Source organism: Carcharhinus amblyrhynchos, chromosome 20, assembly GCF_965287045.1.
Source record: "Carcharhinus amblyrhynchos chromosome 20, sCarAmb.v2.hapA, whole genome shotgun sequence".
In the NCBI taxonomy this organism is placed as follows: domain Eukaryota; kingdom Metazoa; phylum Chordata; class Chondrichthyes; order Carcharhiniformes; family Carcharhinidae; genus Carcharhinus; species Carcharhinus amblyrhynchos.
In genome coordinates, this window is record NC_137343.1 from 24,204,138 (window position 1) to 24,225,229 (window position 21,092).

Genomic DNA, 21,092 nt, shown 5'->3' on the forward strand with positions numbered 1-21,092 from the left:
CCATCAAGTCCCGGTAGCATCCTAGTAAATCTTTTCTGCACTCTTTCTAGTTTAATAATATCCTTTGTATAACAGAGTGACCAGAATTGCACACAGTGTTCCAACTGTGGTCTTATCAATGTCTTGTACAACTTCAACAAGACGTCCCAACTCCTGTATTCAATGTGCTGACTGATGAAACCAAGCATGCTGAATGCCTTTTTCACTACTCTGTCTAACTGTGACTCCACTTTCAAGGAACATGAACCTGTACCCCTAGGTCTCTTTGTTCTGTAACTCTTTCTACGCTCTCCCATTAAATGACTAAGTCCTGTCTTGGTTCAATCTATCAAAATGCATCACCTCACATTTATCTAAATTGAACTCCATCTGCCGTTCGTCAGCCCACTGGCCCAATCAATGGAAGTGGAATGCCTGACATCCTTTAAAAAGTACCTGGATGAGTATTTGGCACGCCATAATATTCAAGGCTATGGACCAAGTGCTGGCAAGTGGAATTAGACGGACAGTTCAGGGCATTTCATGCGTCAGTGCAGACTCGATGGGCCGAAGGGCTTCTTCTGCTCTGTAGTACTCTGTGATTTTGTGGATCTGTGATTCTGTGATACAAGTGAGGTCTTTGCATCCACAAGTGGGGCTTTTGTTTTGTTCTGGTAATCAAACCGGGCTTCCTCAAAAGCATTTGCTTCACAAATAAATCAGGCAAACTCTACAGCCAAGAATGCTATTAGGGAATTACTGGCAACAAATCATCAAAGATTTTTATTGTATTACTGAAATCAATCTGTATATATCCCTGGCAACAGGAGAGAGGGGGCATGCAGAGCAAAAATGTTTCTTGAATGAGGTCATTCTCTACAAGAACATGACACACAAATAATTCTGCGAAAGCAAAGTAAGCCCATCCCGTTGCTGCTTGCTTTCCATGCTCTCTAAATTTATTAAATAATTCCAAACATGTATCAAGAATCTAATATCATGAAATGCAGAGGACACAATGCTTGATAATTTGTTACTAATAAAATACAAACAAACGAGATGAGTGGGGAGCAGAACAACAGAAGAAATAGCAGAAGGAGTCAGCCCATTGCTCCCCTAGGTTCCTTCACCACTCAATACGATCATAACTGACCTTTAACCTCAATTCACTGACCCACCCTATCCCAGTAGCACTTGATTCCCTTAAGAATTCAAAGGTCTATTGACCTCATCCCTGGATATAGTGACTGAGCATCCACAGCCCTCTGGAAAGAGATTCCAAAGACTTAACACCCTCTGATGAAGAGATTCAGCCAGGCCCTTAGAAAAGACAACAAATCATGCTGTCTATGGATTCCATTAGGATCCTTTTCAACTTTTGTTGGCTTTGGACAATCTGAAGTGTTGACTGAGTTCACAAACACAATGATCATAGAATCACAAAAACCCTACAGTGCAGAAGGAGACCATTCAGCCCATTGAGTCTGCACCAACAACAATCCCACCCAGGCCCTATCCCCATCACCCCACTAATCCCTTTAACCTACACATCCCAAGACACCAAGGGGCAATTTAGCATGGCCAATCAACCTAACCTGCACATCTTTGGAGTGTGGAAGGAAACCAGAGAACCTGGAGGAAACCCACACAGACATGGGGAGAATGTGCAAACTCCACAGAGACAGTGACCCAAGCTAGCAGCCAAACCCAGGTCCCTTGAACCTGTGAAGCAGCAGTGCTAACCACTGTGCTATTGCACTGCCCAATGTTCAGCTCTGTATTGAACTGAATGCAGCTGAAATTGATGAGGTGGAGTAGCAATTCACTTGCTGTGGCAGCAGCCAATGAGACTCACAGCTTTGCAAACATGATGCTAACTAGCTGAGCCACAAACCTGTTGAGTCACCCCGGCATGATTAACCGGCCCTTATATTGGAAGGATTATTCTGCACAGGTTGCTTTGTCACTGTTCACACCCTCTACAAACTCAGCATTGGAGTGACACAGTTTTTGGTTTCCGCCATTGCTATACACATGAGTATAAGTTAGGCCATAAGGCCAAAGTATTAAAACAGCAGAGAAAAGAATGTCACGGGAACAAGTGCAGGAGCAAACACAGCGAGTTGAGGCCTACACTCTCCTAGTTACGCAATCTTTCCAAAGTGCTCAAATTTCTATTATGTGCCCTCAGTACAATAGGTGTTGTGCCAAGAGGATAAGACGTCAACAGTTTCTGCTTTGTTTGTGAACATTTCCCATCAAAATCAAATGAATTGTTTCATTGCCTGAGTGGGGGGGGCGGTGGGGTATGCGGGTTAGTGAGGGTGGCAGGGGGAGGTTTGGATATACTGTCTAGAGGTTTGATTTGATTTGATTTATTATTGTCACATGTATTAGCATACAGTGAAAGTATTGTTTCTTGCGTGCTATACATACAAAGCATACTGTTCATAGAGAAAGAAAGGAGAGAGTGCAGAATGTAGCGTTACAGTCATAGCCAGGGTGTAAAGAAAGATCAATTTGATACGAGGTACATCCATTCAAAAGTCTGACGGCAGCAGAGAAGAAGCTGTTCTTGAGTCAGTTGGTACATGCCTTCAGGCTTTTATATCTTTTTCCCGATGGAAGAAGGTGGAAGAGAGTATGCTTGGGGTTGACTAACAGGACCAGCTTGTGACATCTTTGAGCTGTTTTGGCAGTACATTAACACAGATTCCAAAATGGCAGATCAGGGGAAACTTCCAGTCCTTTTTTTTTATCATTTATCCCCCGGAATGCGAAGTATGGAAGTGTGAAAAGTTTTGAACACAAATACAGGCTACACTGGAGGGTGAGGGGGGTGGAATTTTTGCTCTCCTTTTGATCAGGTGAGATCAGTGATAGGAACGGTTAATCTTGCGAGATGTCTAATTCAAGCTTCACACAAAACGTAAAGGCGCAATGTGATTGTCCCCCCCTCCCCCCACTCCAGTGACATCATGGGAATCTCAACATTAAACATTGTCAACATTATTACATTACTTTTACATGTCAATTTCAGGTTTCTACACCGGAATCAACATCACCTCCCCCCCCAACCTCCCTCCCCCACCCCCCACCCTGTCATAGACAGCATGATTTGTTGTCTTTTCTAAGGGCCTGGCTGAATCTCTTCATCAGAGGGTGTTAAGTCTTTGGAATCTCTTTCCAGAGGGCTGTGGATGCTCAGTCACTATATCCAGGGATGAGGTCAATAGACCTTTGAATTCTTAAGGGAATCAAGTGCTACTGGGATCGGGTGGGTCAGTGAATTGAGGTTAAAGGTCAGTTATGATCGTATTGAAAATCCATTCATGCTGTCAGGAGCACCAACCAGTGTGAATTGTGATTGGCTCCTCTCAGCCTGCTCCTGGCAGGTAGACCTCCCAGAGGAGTTCAGGTGAGTGTATCACTCAGACGGGAGAAGGGCATGTCAAAGCACTGCCCAGACACTGACCACTGGCACTGCCTCCTGGTCTTACCCAGGCACTGACCACTGGCACTGCCTCCTGGTCTTACCCAGGCACTGACCACTGGTCTTACCCAGGCACTGACCACTGGTCTTACCCAGGCACTGCCTCCTGGTCTTACCCAGGCACTGCCTCCTGGTCTTACCCAGGCACTGACCACTGGCACTGCCTCCTGGTCTCACCCAGGCACTGACCACTGGCACTGCCTCCTGGTCTCACCCAGGCACTGACCACTGGCACTGCCTCCTGGTCTCACCCAGGCACTGACCACTGGCACTGCCTCCTGGTCTCACCCAGGCACTGACCACTGGCACTGCCTCCTGGTCTCACCCAGGCACTGACCACTGGCACTGCCTCCTGGTCTCACCCAGGCACTGACCACTGGCACTGCCTCCTGGTCTCACCCAGGCACTGACCACTGGCACTGCCTCCTGGTCTTACCCAGGCACTGCTCCTGGCAATGTCTCCTGGCAATATCCAGACAGCACCAGGGGCAGTGCCAGCCGGTGGGGGGGGGGGGTGGGGGGTTGCGTGGTTAACTTCTGTGCACTGGGGCGCCCTTTAAAATTAACTCCCCGATAATTTAAAAAAAACAAAGTGGCTGATGAGGTCATGGGACTCACCCCTTGTTATTTTGTCTCCTCTGTTGCTAATGATGCGGCAGAGAAAGCCACCATTGGTGCCAGTGCTTCAACATCTGCCAAATATGGTAAAACGCCACGCTCTGGCTCTAATTCTCCTTTTAAACTATTCAATAACTTTGAAAGTATTGATCCTGTATGGTTTCCTTTGTTCTTGTTTGGAAAGAGGATCAAAGGTTACGAGGAAAAGGTGGGAAAATGGAGTTGAGAAATATATCAGCCATGATTGAATAGCAGAGCAGACTCAATGGGCTGAATGGCCTAATTCTGCCCCCCCACCTTACGGGCTTATAGTCCCTAATAAGGAAATATCTGTTATTACAGACTGTGGAGTGCGTCCTGCTCATTCACTAACTGTCAGAAAGATTCACCTTTGAGTCTTTTGCTGAATTCAGCACTTACTTGTTTTGTTCACTTCTCTCATGTTGAGGTAGTCAAGAAATGGCACCACCAGGCCCTGACCCAGGAAAATCTTCACCAGAGTTACTGCCACGTCCTGTCGGCTCTCCACCGTGGTGACTTCCTCCAGCATGGTGAGAGGGGTCATATCCTCAACCTGGTAAAGGTCAGAAAGAGTTCCCGGTAAGCCACAAGCTCCTGACAAATAGGTCATTTCCATTTATAAATAAATAATAGTAATTTCTTTATTAATCACAAGTAGGTTTACATTAACACTGCAATGAAGTTACTGTGAAAATCCCCCAGTCGGCACTGTCCAGGTACACTGAGGGAGAATTTAGCATGGCCAATGCACCTAACCAGCAACTAAATTTGGACTGTAGGAGGAAAACGGAGCACCCAGAGGAAACCCACGCAAACATGGGGAGAATGTGCAGACTTCGCACTGACACTGACCCAAGCCAGGAATTGAACCCAAGTTCCTGGTGTTGTGAGGCAGTGGTGTGAACCACCGTGCCACCCTCCAGGCAGTGCCCCCTGGCACAACCCAAGCCACATCGGGGGCAGTGCCGGGGAGGGGGCGTGCATGGGGGTGGTATGTGGGTTCCTGGTTAACCATTGTGCACTGTGATGGCCTTTAGTGAGCATCCAAGATAAAGTAAAGTTTATTTATTAGTCATAAGTAAGACTTACATTAACACTGCAATGAAGTTACTATGAAATTTTCCTAGTCACCACAGCCCTGCGTTTGTTCGGGTTTATGCACATAACCAGCACTTCTTTCAGAATGCGGGAGGAAACCGGAGCACCCGGAGGAAACCCACGCAGACACGGGGAGAATGTGCAAACTTCACACAGACAGTGAACCAAGCTGAGTCCCTGGAGCTGTGAAGAAGCAGTGCTAACCACTGTGCCACCCAGCAACCTCAGATGTAGTTTCTTGTGTGTAAAGCTGACGAGAGTTACAGAGTCATAAAATGAGAGTGTGGAACAATCCATACCCTTTAAACATTAGATGTAAAGGCAAATAGAGTCGCAATTCTAAGTGTCCGACACAGTGTTGTTTTCTTCCCAATATTTGGGATTCTCCTTCTTCCGTATTCCTTTCATTAAAATCTGCTGCTAATTCCCTGTTATGTTTATCAGGATTCATCTTTCAGCTGGCAACTGAAGAGATGAAACTGCGGGGCCAGGAAAGTTATCCAGACAATTGTATCCAGGGGACGATATGAAGGTGAGCTATCACGAGCAGTAAATTTTGAAGAAGGTTTTCTACAAATGAAATGGTCAGGATTACTGCCCTTTTAGGTCAGCAGTTGTGATCAATCAGACAGAGTTCTGCAACTTGCTGCACTGTTCACGAACACATCAGCATTTTTGACACTTGATTCTTTTATCCATCATCTGGAGGATTGGAGTTTGACATCAATTCCATTGACAGATTCATTTGAAACCACTGGAATCTTCAGCTATTGAATCATCCTATTGATCGGTTACATGAAGGTAATGAATAAACCTGTCAATTACAGCAACCATAAAGGTTGGTGATGCATTATGCACTTACTTCCATGACCAACATGAAGCAGACATTCACTGTGTGGCTGGCTTGTTAGGGGATGCCTTCAGCCACTCTCTAATCTCCCTTTTCCCAAAGGCCAGGGAGTCTAAAACTAGAAGGCATACGTCTAAGGTGAGAGGAGAGAGATATAAAAGGGTCCAGGGGGACAATTTTTTCACACAGAGGGTGGTGACTGTCTGGAACAAGCTGCCAGAGACAGTAACAGAGGCGGGTACAGTTTTGTCTTTTGAAAAGCATTTAGACAGTTACATGGGTAAGATGGGTATAGAGGGATATGGGCCAAACGTGGGCAGTTGGGACAAGCTTAGTAGTAAAAAAAAAGGGCGTTATGGACAAGTTGAGCCGAAGGGCCTGTTTCCATGCTGTAAACCTCAGTGATTCTGTGGCTCATATTCTCTCTCTCGCTTCCTAAACACCTTCCCCATCTCTTCCTTTCAGATCCATTTTCAAATCCATCTCTTTCACCAATCTTTTGGCAACACCACCTAACCTTTTCTTCTTCAATATATAGCTGTCTCCTGCATTTTGAAGCCCTTTGAAACGTTTGTCTATCAATAGGAACAATGTGCAGGGATAAGGGGAAAAGGCAGGGGAATGTCACTAAGTCATGATGCTCCTATGGAGAGCCAGTGCAGGCACAATGGGTCAAGTGGCCTCTTTCTGCGCCATAACAGTTCGGTGATTCTGTGATATCTCACTATACAGAGGCAAGTTGCTGCTGTTTTCGTTAAAGGCGGAACTTTCTCCTGTGATATCACATGCTGAGCACGAATGCATCAAATCATGGACTGGCCAAACATGCACACTTTAACTCTGTAGAATAGAGGTGGGAAACATGCAGCCTGGGATCTCATCTGGGTTCTGGGTGCAGCCAACAAGACATTTTGTTGGCCGTTAGCCACGCACGTGGTTATCACATTCTGCTGATTTCCATCGCATAGTTTTTTTTGTATCGGTATAACTGAAGTGATATATATGTAAAGTGAGGGCAGGTGAAGTGAGGCAACATTGCTGTGAGAGCTGTGCACTCCCTTTGCATCCAATGTGTAAATATTTATCTTGTCTTTACCATTTGAAGTTTATATTAATATATAAGTGATTAATCATTTTCTCTAACTCGTTGTGAAATATTTGGCAAGTATTAATTTATTTAATCTTATTCATGGGGCCATGGTTAGTGAAGAAGCCCAATTTCAATCTTGCATCCCACTGAAATTAAGGAGAGCCACTCATGCGGCCCATTCAGCTCAGTAGAGTTAATGCACTGCCAGTTGCAGTCTTATTCTACAATAATGATTACACTTCCAGATGTAATTCATTGGCTGCATGGATTTCCTCCGGGTGCTCCGGTTTCCTCCCACAGTCCGAAAGACGTGCTGGTTAGATACATTGGCCATGCTAAATTCTTCCTCAGTGTACCCAAACAGGCGCCAGACTGTGGTGGCTTGGGGATTTTCACAGAAACTTCATTGTTGTGTCAATGTGAGCCTACTTGTGACACTAATAAATAAATTTTATACTCTGGCTGCGAAATGCATTGCAACATCTTCAGGCCATCAAATGTGTTCCATGAATGCTAGTTCTTTCCCTTGTAATGAGAAAAACGACATTGAATCTGTTTCCAGTGCAGCTCCTTTCATCAGTTCTGTAAACAAAGGCGTCAAAACTTAGCATTAGCCATTTTCTTTTCTCTCCGCACTTTTTCCTCTCTCAAATTGAGCAATCCTTTCCCTGTCCTTTTCATTTCAAGCACAATATGCGGACTCCACAGAGACCGAGGTCACCATGAATTGGAAGTATCTGTGACACATCCACAGTCAATGGCTCTTTGTTTCATTCAGGTGTTCTGTGCTCCAGTTTACGCTCTGCTTTGTGTGGTTTCAGGCACATCACAGCGCTGTCTGACATACCCTTTCCTCAGACCAGCCGTATGAATAATACAGGAGATAATTTACAAGCAGCTATGGGCTCTTTTACATCCTATTGTACAACTCTATACTCGTGAAGGCATATGTATCATCTTGAGAGCCCATGCAGACAAGTATAAGCTTAGCCGCTGAAATGTGTTCCATAAGCTAAAGTACTTTGGAGTCTAAAATTACACCAGCTGGTTTCACCACTTACAAGGATACAGAGGATATTAAGTTAAAGGCAATATAAATCTGAAGCCACTTACAGGCAGGATTCTCTGTATACAGTACTACCATCGCCAGTTTAAAGGTACATCCATCTCACCCGTCTGGTTTAAGATTTATAGTGTGACCACAACACAAGTACCGCCAGTAAGACTTTTGTATTTACCAAATTTTATTTCCAATATCCTTTCAGAAAGAAACTGAAAAAAACAGTTTAAGAGTTTTCTTCCATCTGGGATTGGCCAATCCCAACAGCACCGACTGTCCTGCTGGCCGGGGAGGGGACAGGGAGCTGAAAAATCAGATTCCCGCTGGCGTGAAATGGCCCACATCCATCATGCCAGGCCAGAATTCCCATCAGAGGCTGGCGTGGAGCCATTTTGCATCCATTTAATAGTAAAGACTCCGGAATGTGGATCTTCTCACTGCAGATCTGGGGAGGAGTGTGCAGATATGACCAGGCACTGGGAGGGAATGAGCAAAAAGGAGATGAGGGGGAGGGGTCTGTGTGTCAACTGTTGATTCCTCAGGCGGTGTATGTACATTGAGCAAATTGGAGAGGTGTGGTGGCACAGTGGTTAGCACTGCTGTCTCACAGCTTCAGGGATCAGGGTTCAATTCCTGGCTTTGATCACTGTCTGTGTGAAGTTTGCATGTTCTCCCCATATCTGTGTGGGTTTCCTTCGGGTGCTCCGGTTTCCTCCCACAGTCTGAAAAAATGTGCTGGTTAGGTGCATTGGCCATTCTAAATTCTCCCTCAGTGTACCCTGCACAGGTTCTGGAGTGTGGTAACTGGGGGATTTTCACAGTAACTTCATTGCAGTGTTAATGTAAGCCTACTTGTGGCTGATAAACAAACCTTAAAGAAAGGATGGTGAGGGTTAAAGGGGGCAGTGGGGGCCATTAGCTATGAGAGAGGGTCCTGCAGTGATGGGAGAAGTGACACAGAGGGTTGCTGAAGGGAACCTGGAAGTAAAAGGCGTGGCACCATGGCACAGTGGTTAGCACTGCTGCCTTCCATTCATTCTGATGAAAAGTAAGTATGGTTAGCAGATACACTTGAGTGTCCAACCGAATATCCACTCTATCAGCAAGATAACTTTTGCTTCCACCTCAGCAACATCACCTGCTTCTTACCCCTACCGTAACCCATTCACCTTAATGATACCTTAAACAGTGGCACAGTGATTGGCACTGCTGCCTCACCATGCCAGGAATCCAGGTTCGATTCCCAGCTTGGGTCATTGTCTGTGCAGAGTCTGCACATTCTCCCTCTGCATGGGTTTCTTCCGGGTGCTCCGGTTTCCTCCCACAGTCCGAAAGACGTGCTGCATCGGCCATGCTAAATTCTCCCTCAGTGTACCCGAACAGGCAGTGCAGTGTGGTGACTAGAGGGTTTTCACAGTAACTTCACTGCACTGTTAACATAAGCCTACATATCACACTAATAAATAAACTCAACTAAACTAAAATAAGTCACTTAAAGGGGTTAAAAGTTGGTCTGGGCCTATATTTTGGACCTTTCCTAGTCTAGGGTACTCCATTGTCTCCCAGTTAAAAGCAGCTAACTCAGCATAGACAGGAAGTCAGACTTGGGAGTTTTTATGTGGCATGGTCCAGTAACACACCATACAGCACATTTCAGCATTCAGACTTCGCAGGAGCATAACAGAGGTGTGATTCTGCGACTATAGTGCAAAAGGAGGCTATTCGACCCATGTACCGGAATTTTACCGCCTCACCCGCCCGGGCTCATAAGATCCCGCCCAAGGCCAATGGAGATTGCCATTCTGCAGTAAAGTCCTAGCCATTGTATTTCCCCCAGCTCTCCAGCCAAGCACCATGATTTATTGCCATTCCCCTGCTTTTTTGCCCGGACCTTTGCACATTGTTTTCATTCAAATAATCTAAGCTATTCAATTTTTTTAAAAATAATCATCTCCTATAAATCTGGCTAGCATTACAGTGCAAACACGAAGGAAGTGTCAGTTTTGCTTCAGTGTTATTTTGAACCCATCCCCATGTCATGTCTTGTATATTTGATAATGGATAACACCAACACTCACCCAGTTTAGACAGTCTGCGGATGCAAGGTCAATGTCATGTGCCTGTGAAGCTTCGGATAGTGTTGTTCTTATAGTGGCTCCTGCAGCAGCAAGACTCTAAAAGGGAAGAGATTGTCAAAGTTACGCCTTATAAATACATAAATAATTCAAGTTGCTGTCATTTGAGTGATGTCCTTTCAATTTTTAATTAGACATCAATTATACTAAATCCAAAAGCTCTATTTAGTTTCTGCTGCTCCGCATACAGCAGCACGTAGTTTTCAACTTATATTTGATTTGAGATTGAACATTGACATGATTAATATTTACTTGCCTTTAACATTAGCATAACACACCCCCCTGAATCCTGAGCTTTGTGGGTTTAAATCCCACAACAGAGGGTTGAGCATAAAACCTAGGGCTGACAGTTTTTAGCTGCAGTGCTGAGGGAACTCTGCAAGGTCAGAGGTGCCATCAATGTTAAGACTCCCAGGTGAGCGTACAAGCTCCCATTGCATTGTTTTGAAGAACAGCATGGTTATGCTCCTCGGTTTCGTTGCCAATATTTATCCCTTTACCAACATCACCAAAACAAGTCATTTGCTCATTATCACATACACGTGGCACAGCGGTTAGCACTGCTGCCTCACAATGCCAGGGACCTGGGTTCAATTCCCGGTTTGGGTCACTGTCTGTGTGGAGTTTGCACATTCTCCAATGTGTCTGCGTGAGTTTCCTCCCACAGTCCAAAAGGTATGCTAGTTAGGTGCATTGGCCACACTAAATTTTCCCTCAAAGTACCAAACAGGTGCCGGAGTGTGGCGGCCAGGGGATTTTCACAGTAACTTCATTGCAGTGTTAATGTGCTTGTGACACTAATAAACAAACTTATGAACATAACAACAGTGACCAAACTGCGAAAGTACTTCTTCATCTATGAAGCACTCTTGAGGTGTCCTGAAGTCAAGAAAGGTCCTTGCGTATAAGTCCCTTCTTTAAGTTGAATCTACTTGTGAATAAACTCTAGGGAAGCTAATACTCAGAGAGGTGTTGAGGGAGAGAATCGTGGTTCGTGTGATGTAAGTGGCTCAAAGTTTGTGCTCCCAGGTCACAATCCTTACCTGACCGTGCATTAAAGTTTTGAAACTTTATTGTTTGATTTCCCACAAAAACGACCTGTCAGTGTCACTGGACCAATACGTCGTCCTCAATCCCAGAGATGGCTTTGTACAAGAGGCAGGTGTTTATGTCTCTTAGATAGATCATCGTTTGATTATTCCATTGGAGAGTCAACAAGTGCCTCAGTACAATGCCCACATCTATAGTCAGCAGTTTTAGTTACTGTTTGGCCTCCCTCAATAGTATTTGATGGGACAGTTTGCACACACCCCCAGACACCCTCTGAAATTGCTGTTGGGATACAGGAGTGTGTGCAGCAGAAAAAGTGCCAGTGTCAGATTTACACCCCCGACACTCTGCTCCTCACCCCCACATCCTTCCCACCTGCCCCCAGTCCTGCTCTATCTCCATCCCCACATCCCCCCCACTCCCCATCTACACCTCCACCCCCTCCTCACCTCTCCTCCCTCCCCTACACCTCCACCCCCACATCCTCCTCCCCACCCCCACTCTCACATCCCCTCCAGCTCTACTTCCAGCTCCAGATCCTCCCCGCGCTCTACCTCCATCCCCGCATCCTCCCTGCTCCACCTCAAAACCCCCCCTCCACACCTCCCACCCCCACTCTCACCCCAAGGGTCTCATTAATACCCCCCCTTTTAATTGCACCTCATTCAGAGGACAACAGGTATAATATTGCAACGAGTGCCTGTCTCTGGAAAATAACAACATCCAAAGGGATGTGAGTGCCATTTGTAGGGAAGGCAAAATGCTGAAGAGGTGCAGACTGGTCACCGTTACACAGCAACATTTTAATCGACGGCGCTGATAATATAAACTCCGTGACCTCTGGGTTTAGAATACTACCCAAAGGTCCAACAGCCTTTGTCTCTTGTTTGTCATTTACCTTCCTGCAGTTGTTGGGGGAGTAGAGATCAGGCAGTTTTCACGATGCATTAAAAGCAATGATGCTTCCAATATTACCAGCCTCCAGCTCCAGACACACAATCACTTATCAATTAGCCACATTCCGATTCATTGTGTTGCTTATAATGTTCAAACATCTTACGCTGCTTTTCACCAATTTATAATTGCTGAGATGGGAATATAGGAGTGTGAGGGATTGCCATTTTAAACAGCATTAATCCTCTAAAATGCCTTCAGGTTCAGTTTTGACTTCTTTGGAAGGTACACACATCTACGTGGCTGCCACAAGCCAGTTACAGATAAGCAAGCTGAGTAAAAGAATGATCTGTCCATCCTGCCAACATTTCTATATCAAAATCGCTTTTACGTGTGTTGCTGCTGCAGGAAACAAAGCACTTTTTAACCAAATTCCTTAAGGCCAACTCACAGCACTGTGACTGATCACATCCCAACCTTGACTGATGTCCAATAAAGGCATGTTTCATTGTTTCTTTATTGGGAAATCAATCTCAGGGCTGGAAGCTTGCATGGGTAGAATATTGGAAAAGTCTTTAACTGTCCAATCTGCTCATCAGGGAGTGTCAAGTTGTGGAGATGCTGGTGTTGGACTGGGGGAGGCACAGTAAGTAGTCTCACAAACACCAGGTTAAAGTCCAACAGGTTTATTTGGTAGCTGCCCCTTCATCAGGTGAGTGCAGGATTTCTTTCACAGACAGGGCATATATAGACACAAACTCAATTACAAGATAATGGTTGGAATGTGAGAAAAGTAGACCACAGTGATAGACCAATTCCAAAGCCTCTGACTGGACTGTGGAAGCACTGCCTTGTAATCATTGTCATCTAGATTGAAGTTCTGTCACGTGAACAAAATAGGTAAAATCTCAAAACATCTCAAACAAGAGCATTTTGTTACAACTGGGTGAGGAAGAGTGAGCTGGCTCCCCTTTCTGTACTAATATATTGGCTAGAATTAATCCAGAAACTCAGCTAATGTTCTGGGGACCCAGATTCGAATCCCACCATGGCAGATGGCAGAATTTGAATTCAATAAAAAATGTCCAGAATTAAGAATCTTCTGACAACCATGAAACCATTGGTGAAAAACCCATCTGGTTCACTAATATCCTTTCAGGAAGGAAATCTGCCGTCCTTACCTGGTTTGGCCTACATCTGACTCCAGAGCCACAGCAATGTGGTTGACTCTCAACTGCCCTCGGCCAACTAGGGATGGACAATAATTGCTGACCAACCAACAACACCCATGTCCCGTGATGAATATAAATAAAAATCAGCCCCCTTGGTTAGTCACAACAAAAATTTAGAACATAGAATATAAAAGAAGTACAGCACAAACAGGCCCTTCGGCCCACAAGTTGCACCGAACATATCCCTACCTACTAGGCTTATCTATAACCCTCTATCCTACTAAGTCCCATGTACTTATCCAAAAGTTTCTTAAAAGACCCTATCGAATCCGCAGACCCTATCGAATCCGCAAATTTGAAAATTTCCTTTTCCTGTAAATGATTTATCCAATCCAAATGCATTTTAACAAGGAACTAACCAAACCAGGTTTTCTTGATCCATAGTCCCCTAGATTCTGTACAGTGCAGAAGGAAGTCATTCGACCCAACAAGCCTGCACCGGCTCTCTGAAAGAGCATCTTACCCAGGCCCACCACTCCTACTCTTAACTCTGTACATTTACCATGGCTAATCACTCAACTTAACATATTTTGAGCACCCAATGGCAACTTAGCATGGTCAATCTACCTAATCTGCACATCCTTGGACTGTGGGAAGAAACCGGAGCAGCCGGAGGAAATCAACGCAGACAAAGGAAAAATATACAAACTCCACACGGACCCTCACCCAAGGCCAGAATTGAACCTAGGTCCCTGGCACTGTGAGACAGCAGTGTGCTACCATGCTACCCACCAAAGAAAGAGTGGATGGGATTCCCCCCTATCCCACGGTTTGTTTAGTGGTGGAGGAAGAGGAGGTGACTGACTGATAGCAGGATCATCTAGTCCCACCACTGGCAACAGGTTTTCATGTTGTTCAAACCCCCCGCTGTCGGGGCTGGAAGATCCGAGCAATGGGAACAGCCGGGGCAAATCAGCCAGCTGGTATAATGGTTACTAAACCTGGGAAAAAATAAAGGCATGCTGAGATACTCACAAAGAGCTCAGAAGTAAGAAAGCTAGAGTACAATAGAAGGTTAAAAGAATGTATACAATTGTCTTTGAGGTACAGATCATTGAACATTGCAGCTGTTTGAAGATAATTCATCTCCTATTGAATTATGTCGTTCAGATTTGTAATCTTTTAGTTTCAGAGACAGCGAGACAGATCTTTACTGCTCTCTTCTAGCATCGGTTTTAGATCATGTGAGGTTTCTTTTTCCTCCTCCTCGTTCTCTTAATTCTGCTTGGCGGAACCAGTTCTTAAAATAGCAGCCAATCGTTGAGGGTCAAGTGATCTAGTTCTTGGAGCAAAAATTTCCAGCCCTTTCCGCTGACGGGATCTTCCAGTTCTGCCGTCAGGTTCGCAGGCAACAGGACAGGCAAACCACGCAAAACACATCAGCGGGACTGGAAGATCCTGCTGGGGGTGGGGGGGCGGTGCAAAAAATCCCACCCATTGATTTTTTGTATCAAAAATCTTTTCTGATGCGATTCAAGTTAGAAATCAACAGGAGATGGAATTATTTTATCCTCCACTAGGGGTTTTGCATTTCTAATGAGTACCTGGCTGGTTTGCAACTCCCATTGTCTTGATAGAATGACAGTTGATTAAAGAACAGCACTTTGCATTTCAGACATCAGGTGATTCGTGGCAGCCAGTTTTTGATCAGTTTCGGTTTTTTTTTGTATTTTCTTTTTAAAACATGTCTTCTTTAAACAGTTCACTATGTCTGTGGTTAGCCGATGAAGTTTGTAGGTAGATTTCACCCAGTTATAGTTTCCTGCCAACGTGACATCTTACAGGAGGTCATTGCTTTGCAGCGTGAAAATCTTAGATAGTTACATAGAATCCTGCAGTGCAGAAAGAGGCCATTCTTCGCACCAACCACAATCCCACCCAGGCCCTATCCTCATGGCCCCATGCATTTATCCTAGCTAGTCCCCCTGACACTAAGGGGCAATTTAGCATGGCCAATCCACACATTCGCCGTGTGTGGATGGCCAGTGTGTGGATTGGCCATCCACATCTCTGGGATGTGGGAGGAAACCGGAGCACCCAGAAGAAACCTGCGCAGACATGGGGAAAACATGCAAACCTCACACAGACAGTGACCCAAGCTGGAAATTAAACCCGGGTCTCTAGGGCTGTGAAGCAGTAGTGCTAATCATTGTGCCAACCATTGTGCCACCCATACAGCTGTATAACCCAGTAATAGTTATTGATTAATTTTGAATCATCAGCAGTGGTAAATAATTTCTGGAGAGTCAATCCCTACTTTTGTTACTACACTGAATTACACCTTCAATTGCTATTTTTCACAACAGGGTTTTAGATAACTGCGTACACTGTTTTTCCTCATTTCCTCATGGGATTTGAGCAACTGGCCATCTCAATCGCCCTTAAGGATGTGACAGCAAGCTGGCTTGTTGAACTGCTGCAGCCCCTGTGGTGAAGTTATTTTGAGAGTGCTGTCAGAATCTTAAAAAGTATATTAAAAAAAAGAATTAGGAGCAGGAGTAGGCAATCCCATCTCTCAAGCCTGCTCCACCATTTAATACCATCATGATTGATCTCATCTCGGCCTCAACTCCACTTCCCTGTCTATTCACCACAGCCCTTCAAACCCTCACTAATTAAAAATCTGTCTGCTTCCTTAAATTTATTCAATGTTCAGCCATCCACCACTCTCTGGGGTAGTGAATTCCACAGACTCATGACCCTTAGAGAGAAGAAATTTCCCCTCATCTCTGTTTTAAATCTGCTATCCCTTATCCTAAAACCATGATCTCTTGTACTAGATTGCCCACAAGAGGAAATAGTTTGTCAATCCCCCTCATCATCCTGTACACCTCAATTACATCTCCCCTCATTCCTCTGAACTCAAGAGTATACGTCTAAGCTGCCCAATCTCTCTTCGTAAGGCAGACCCTTCATCTCTGGAATCAATCCCGTGAACCTCCTCTGAACCACCTCCAATGTAATTACATCCCTCTTCAAGTGAGAGGATCAAAACTGTACACAATATTCCAGGTCTGGTCTCATTAATGCCTTGTACAGTCACAGCAACACTAGCAGCAAGGAAATCACATGATTTTGTGTCAGCAACACTAAAGGAATGGTTCTACGTTTTGAAGTGAATATGGTGGCTAACTTGTTGAAAGACCTGCAAGTGGCGGTCTCTTGAGACTGCTGCCCTTGTCCATCAAGAGGGCTCACGGTCACCGGTTCAGGAAGAGCTATTGAGAAACCTTGACATCTTACTGTTGTGCATCTGGACATAGTGCACATTGCACATATTGTGCTGGTGGCGAGCTGGGGGAGTGCTTACAATCGTGAATAGGGTGCCTCACAAGTGTGTCTTATTAGCCTGGATGGTATTGATAAGCTTGAATATTGGAGCTGCACTCACCCAGGCATAGAATTGTGGAATCCCAGTGCAGAAGGAGGCCATTCGGCCCATCAGGTCTGCACCAACCACAATCCCACCCAGGCCTTATCTCCATAACCCCATGCATTTACCCTAGCTAGCCCTCCTGACACTAAGGGGTAATTTAGCATGGCCAATCCACCTAACCCGCACATCTTTGGACTTGGGTCAAGCAAATGGGCAAGTGGCCCACTCGGATGACCCAAACTAAATATTTTTTAAGTATTAAATTTATTCAAATTTTTCACTTGCGTGCGAGGTGCAGGTTGGACAAGTTAACTTGGCTTGCATTCCCACCCAGGGTCAATTATAATCCATGTCAGTAGAGTGTTATACATGGCCAGGTTGTGAATTAATATTCTGTCAACGGCTATATGGATTTTGTATTCACCATCCTATTGATCTCATGTAGCAATTACTCACAGCCATGGCCTCACCTAATTCTTTGGCAAAGATGTTTGTCAGGAAATTCAGTGGGGATTTCCTTGACATCCTGACATAACTCTGGCAGAAGATAGGAAGTTCCCTTGGAGAAACAGTCACTTACCCATTGCTCACAACACCATGAGATTTCTCAACGTTTAAATATAATTGGAGAGGTCGCACCCAGATGTATTTAATCACCTAGATGCAGTGAAGATCAGTTCACAGACTGCGTTCCTTTCATACCAACCAGGCAGGTTCCCTGTGTTCAGGTATATATCCTGAAAGACTACTGTCTGCCTTAGCTCCACCAACATTTTCTAGTTTTTTCATCTCTGATGACTATGGTTGCTTTTTTTTAACTCTCACTTTGTTTGATCTTTCACTAACTACTGCCAAGATTCTATCTTAAAAAAACAAACCGCCTGTTTTCTCCAAAGCAGACACCAACAGCCAAGGCAGACTATACCAAACAGTCAGAGTCATTTAATGAGTCATTAAACTGTGTGGCTTATATTCAGTTAATAACTAAGAAACAATGTTGATTTATTGCCTCACTGCCAAGCTCGCGGGGATCCAATTCTTCATTAAATTTCCGTAACATTTCTAGCTGTTTAAAGATTAATTTTTTTCATTAGCCCTTAACCAGCATGAATTCCGAACACTAAGACTGATGTTTCAAATTGCCTCCAGATAGCGAAGGCTGGTTTAATTTCCCGCCAGCAGTCAGAGGCTCTAAATCACTGGGGTAGACTCCAGAGGCTGACCTCACACACATCCAAGCTAGCTTCCAGTAAGGGGCAGCATTGTCTGAGTCCAATAATTGGCCACAAGTGGGTGTGTATCATGGGGAGGCTCTCCTGCCTGGACTAACTGTCGGTAGTATTTCCAGGTGATAGCAGTTCTCAAGTTGATCAAATTTGTTTGAGAAATTCACTCTTGAGAACCACGGCAACACTAAAGAAATGGAGGGAGAGCCTCACAATGTTGCAGATTGCTCTTCTGCTGTCCACTGACAAAAAGGCCAATTGGCGAGAAACATTGGGAGCGATTTTGTACCTGTGTTAGCCATCAGGTCAAATGGCGACGTGGGCACAAAAGCTCACTGAGAATCGGAAAGAGATGGCAAGGCCACATTTTTTACGATATCCCCTCCCACCATCACCAGTGGCATAACGAAGTTTCTGTCCTGAAATGCACTTTCATAGATTTTAATATAATTAGACATCCCCGCCATTTGTTACCCCCCACTCTTCGCTGATGTGACATCACATTGGCAAGGTTTACAGCTGCACTTTTTCCAAACATGAAGCAGTTGAGAGGAACCAAGGTAGGTAGTGCCCTGGGTGGAGTGGGACATGCCCACTGCCCCCTGTCAATGCCACCCTGATAGGAGTGGCTCCTCTGGGAAGCTTCAATGAAGGGGGGATCCCCATGATGCATTGCCCAATCATTTTGTTTGCCTGGAACACACCTCCAGATTCTTTATGCACAGTGCACCATGGAACGGGGAGAGAAAACTTGGCTTTGCAGTTCAAGAGCTACAGGCAGAATTTTCCCATCCTGTCCCATCCACCATGAGAATCATAGCGGGCAGGACAAGACCATTGTAAACGTCTGCTGTCCTTGGGTGGGATTTTCCGGTCTTGGGGCGAGTGCAGCCAGAAAATGCCACCTTGTATGCCAGTTTGGCACAATGGTTAGCAACGCTGCCAGGAACCCAGGTTCGATTCCCAGCTTGGGTCACTGCCTGTGCGGAGTCTACACATTCTCCTCGTGCCTGAGTGGGTTTCCCCAGGGTGCTCTGGTTTTCTCCCACAGTCCGAAAAACGTGCTGATTAGGCGCACTGGCCGTGCTAAATCCACCCTCAGTGTACCCGCACAGGCATCAGAGTGTGGCGAATAGGGGATTTTCACAGTAACTACATTGCTGTGTTAATGCCGACAAACATACTTGCGACACAAATTAATAAACTTTTCTCACCTCAGCCAGCAGTGCAAAATCTCACCCGATAACTCCGCTTCTCTCTCTACAGATGTTGCCCAGCCTGCTGATCATTTCCAGCATCTTCTGTTTTTGTTTCAGGCTTCAAGAATCTGCAGTATTTTGCTTTAATGCTAAAGTGATCCTTCTTTCAGATGCCCCTGGTTATTTGACCAGTTACTTTCCATACCACTGGTCATTGAAAGCTTTGCTTTAAACTGACACGGTTGGTAACCATGATCATAATCAAACATTTATCTCTTGATCATCTCTTTGTCACCTGCCCGTAGAGTTTGCAACAGCTGATAACTTTGGCAGCATTGGGCGTGGAAGAGGAGCTTCTTCACACAAAGGGTTGTGAATCTGTGGAATTCCCTGCCCAGTGAAGCAGTTGGGGCTACCTCAGTGAATGTTTTTAAGGCAAGAATAGATAAATTTTTCAACAGTAAAGGAATTAAGGGTCGCGGTAAGCGGGCGGATTAAGTGGAGCTGAGTCCACAAAAAGATCAGCCATGATCTTATTGAATGGCGGAGCAGGCTTGAGGGCCTACTCCTGCTCCTAGTTCTTATGGTCTCACCTGCTTGTCCAGGCAAGGCAGCTAACACCTCCAATCTGATCTCGCCTCAGTCCTGCCGTTCTGATTCCTCATGTGCCAACAGCCTAATTCTTAAACCACTTTACTTTTTAAACAGCACAGTTCCAAACTATTTGCTCTGCATAAAAATTCAATCGCTGTGAAAATTCCAAAGCAGAATTCATTCCTTGGGAGATGCATCGTACCCAATATTTATAACACATGGTATGTTGGGATTTTCGCCAATGCTAACCACAACATTTTAACTCTAATTGAATTCTCAATTCTCTCCACATGGAATGCTTCTCACCAAAGAGTATAACCTCCTCTCCAACCCGAGCCATGCCATCAAGGGATATACATACATACAGATTTAATCATGAAGGGATTTCACTTCATTTAGAATAAAACCTACTGCTTCTAATCAAAATCTGTCAGCACCTTCTTTGTTTAAAGGGAAATCTGATGTACTTACTAATGGGTATATTCAGGAGTGCAGGAAAGAGACAGAGAATCTGGTGAAAAGGTGTGATAATAAACTCTCCCTCAATGTCAGTAAAATGAAGGTGATAGTCATCGAATTCAGCAAGCATAGTGGAGGACATGCCCCTGTCTACATCAACAGGGATGAAATGGAAATGGTCGAGGGCTTCAAGTTTTAGAAGTCCAGATCACCAAAAACCTATCTTGGTCCCTCCATGCTGACGCTAAGTTAGGAAAACCCATCAACACTTCTGCTTTCTCAGGAGGCTAAGGAAATTTGGCATACGACTGTCACCAATTCTTACAGATGCACCATATAAAAGCATCCTTTCTGCATGTATCACAGCTTGGTATGGCTCCTGCTCTGTCTAAGACCGCAAGAAACTACAAAGGGTCCAATCCAGTCTCCCATCCACTGACTCCATCTACACTTCCTGCTGCCTCGGAAAAGCAGCCAGCATAATCAACATCCCAGGCATACTCTCTTCCACCTTCTTCCGTCAGGAAAAAGATACAAAAGTCTGAGGTCACGTACCAACTGACTGAAGAACAGCTTCTTCCCTGCTATCAGACTTTTGAATGGATCTACTATATATTAAGCTGATCTTTCTCTGCATCCTAGCTATGACTGTAATACTATATTCTGCACCCTCTCCTTTCCTTCTCCCCTATGTACTCTATGAACAGTATGTTTTGTT

General features: G+C 44.9%; 1 protein-coding gene across 3 annotated transcripts in view; it reads right to left on the bottom strand.

Moving 5' to 3' along the window:
• rasal1a (RAS protein activator like 1a (GAP1 like)) overlaps positions 1–21,092 on the bottom strand; it is a 278,029-nt gene that overhangs the window by 103,858 nt on the left and 153,079 nt on the right. For all 3 annotated transcript variants that reach the window (XR_013889047.1, XM_080208234.1, XM_080208233.1), the window contains exons 10-11: positions 10,288–10,383; positions 4,511–4,664 (exon numbers count right to left, since the gene is read on the bottom strand). Coding sequence is in view for 2 of the 3 variants with exons in the window: in XM_080208234.1 (XP_080064360.1) it covers positions 4,511–4,664; positions 10,288–10,383 (250 nt within the window). In the remaining variant the exon portion in view is untranslated. The remainder of the gene's footprint in view (positions 1–4,510; positions 4,665–10,287; positions 10,384–21,092) is intronic.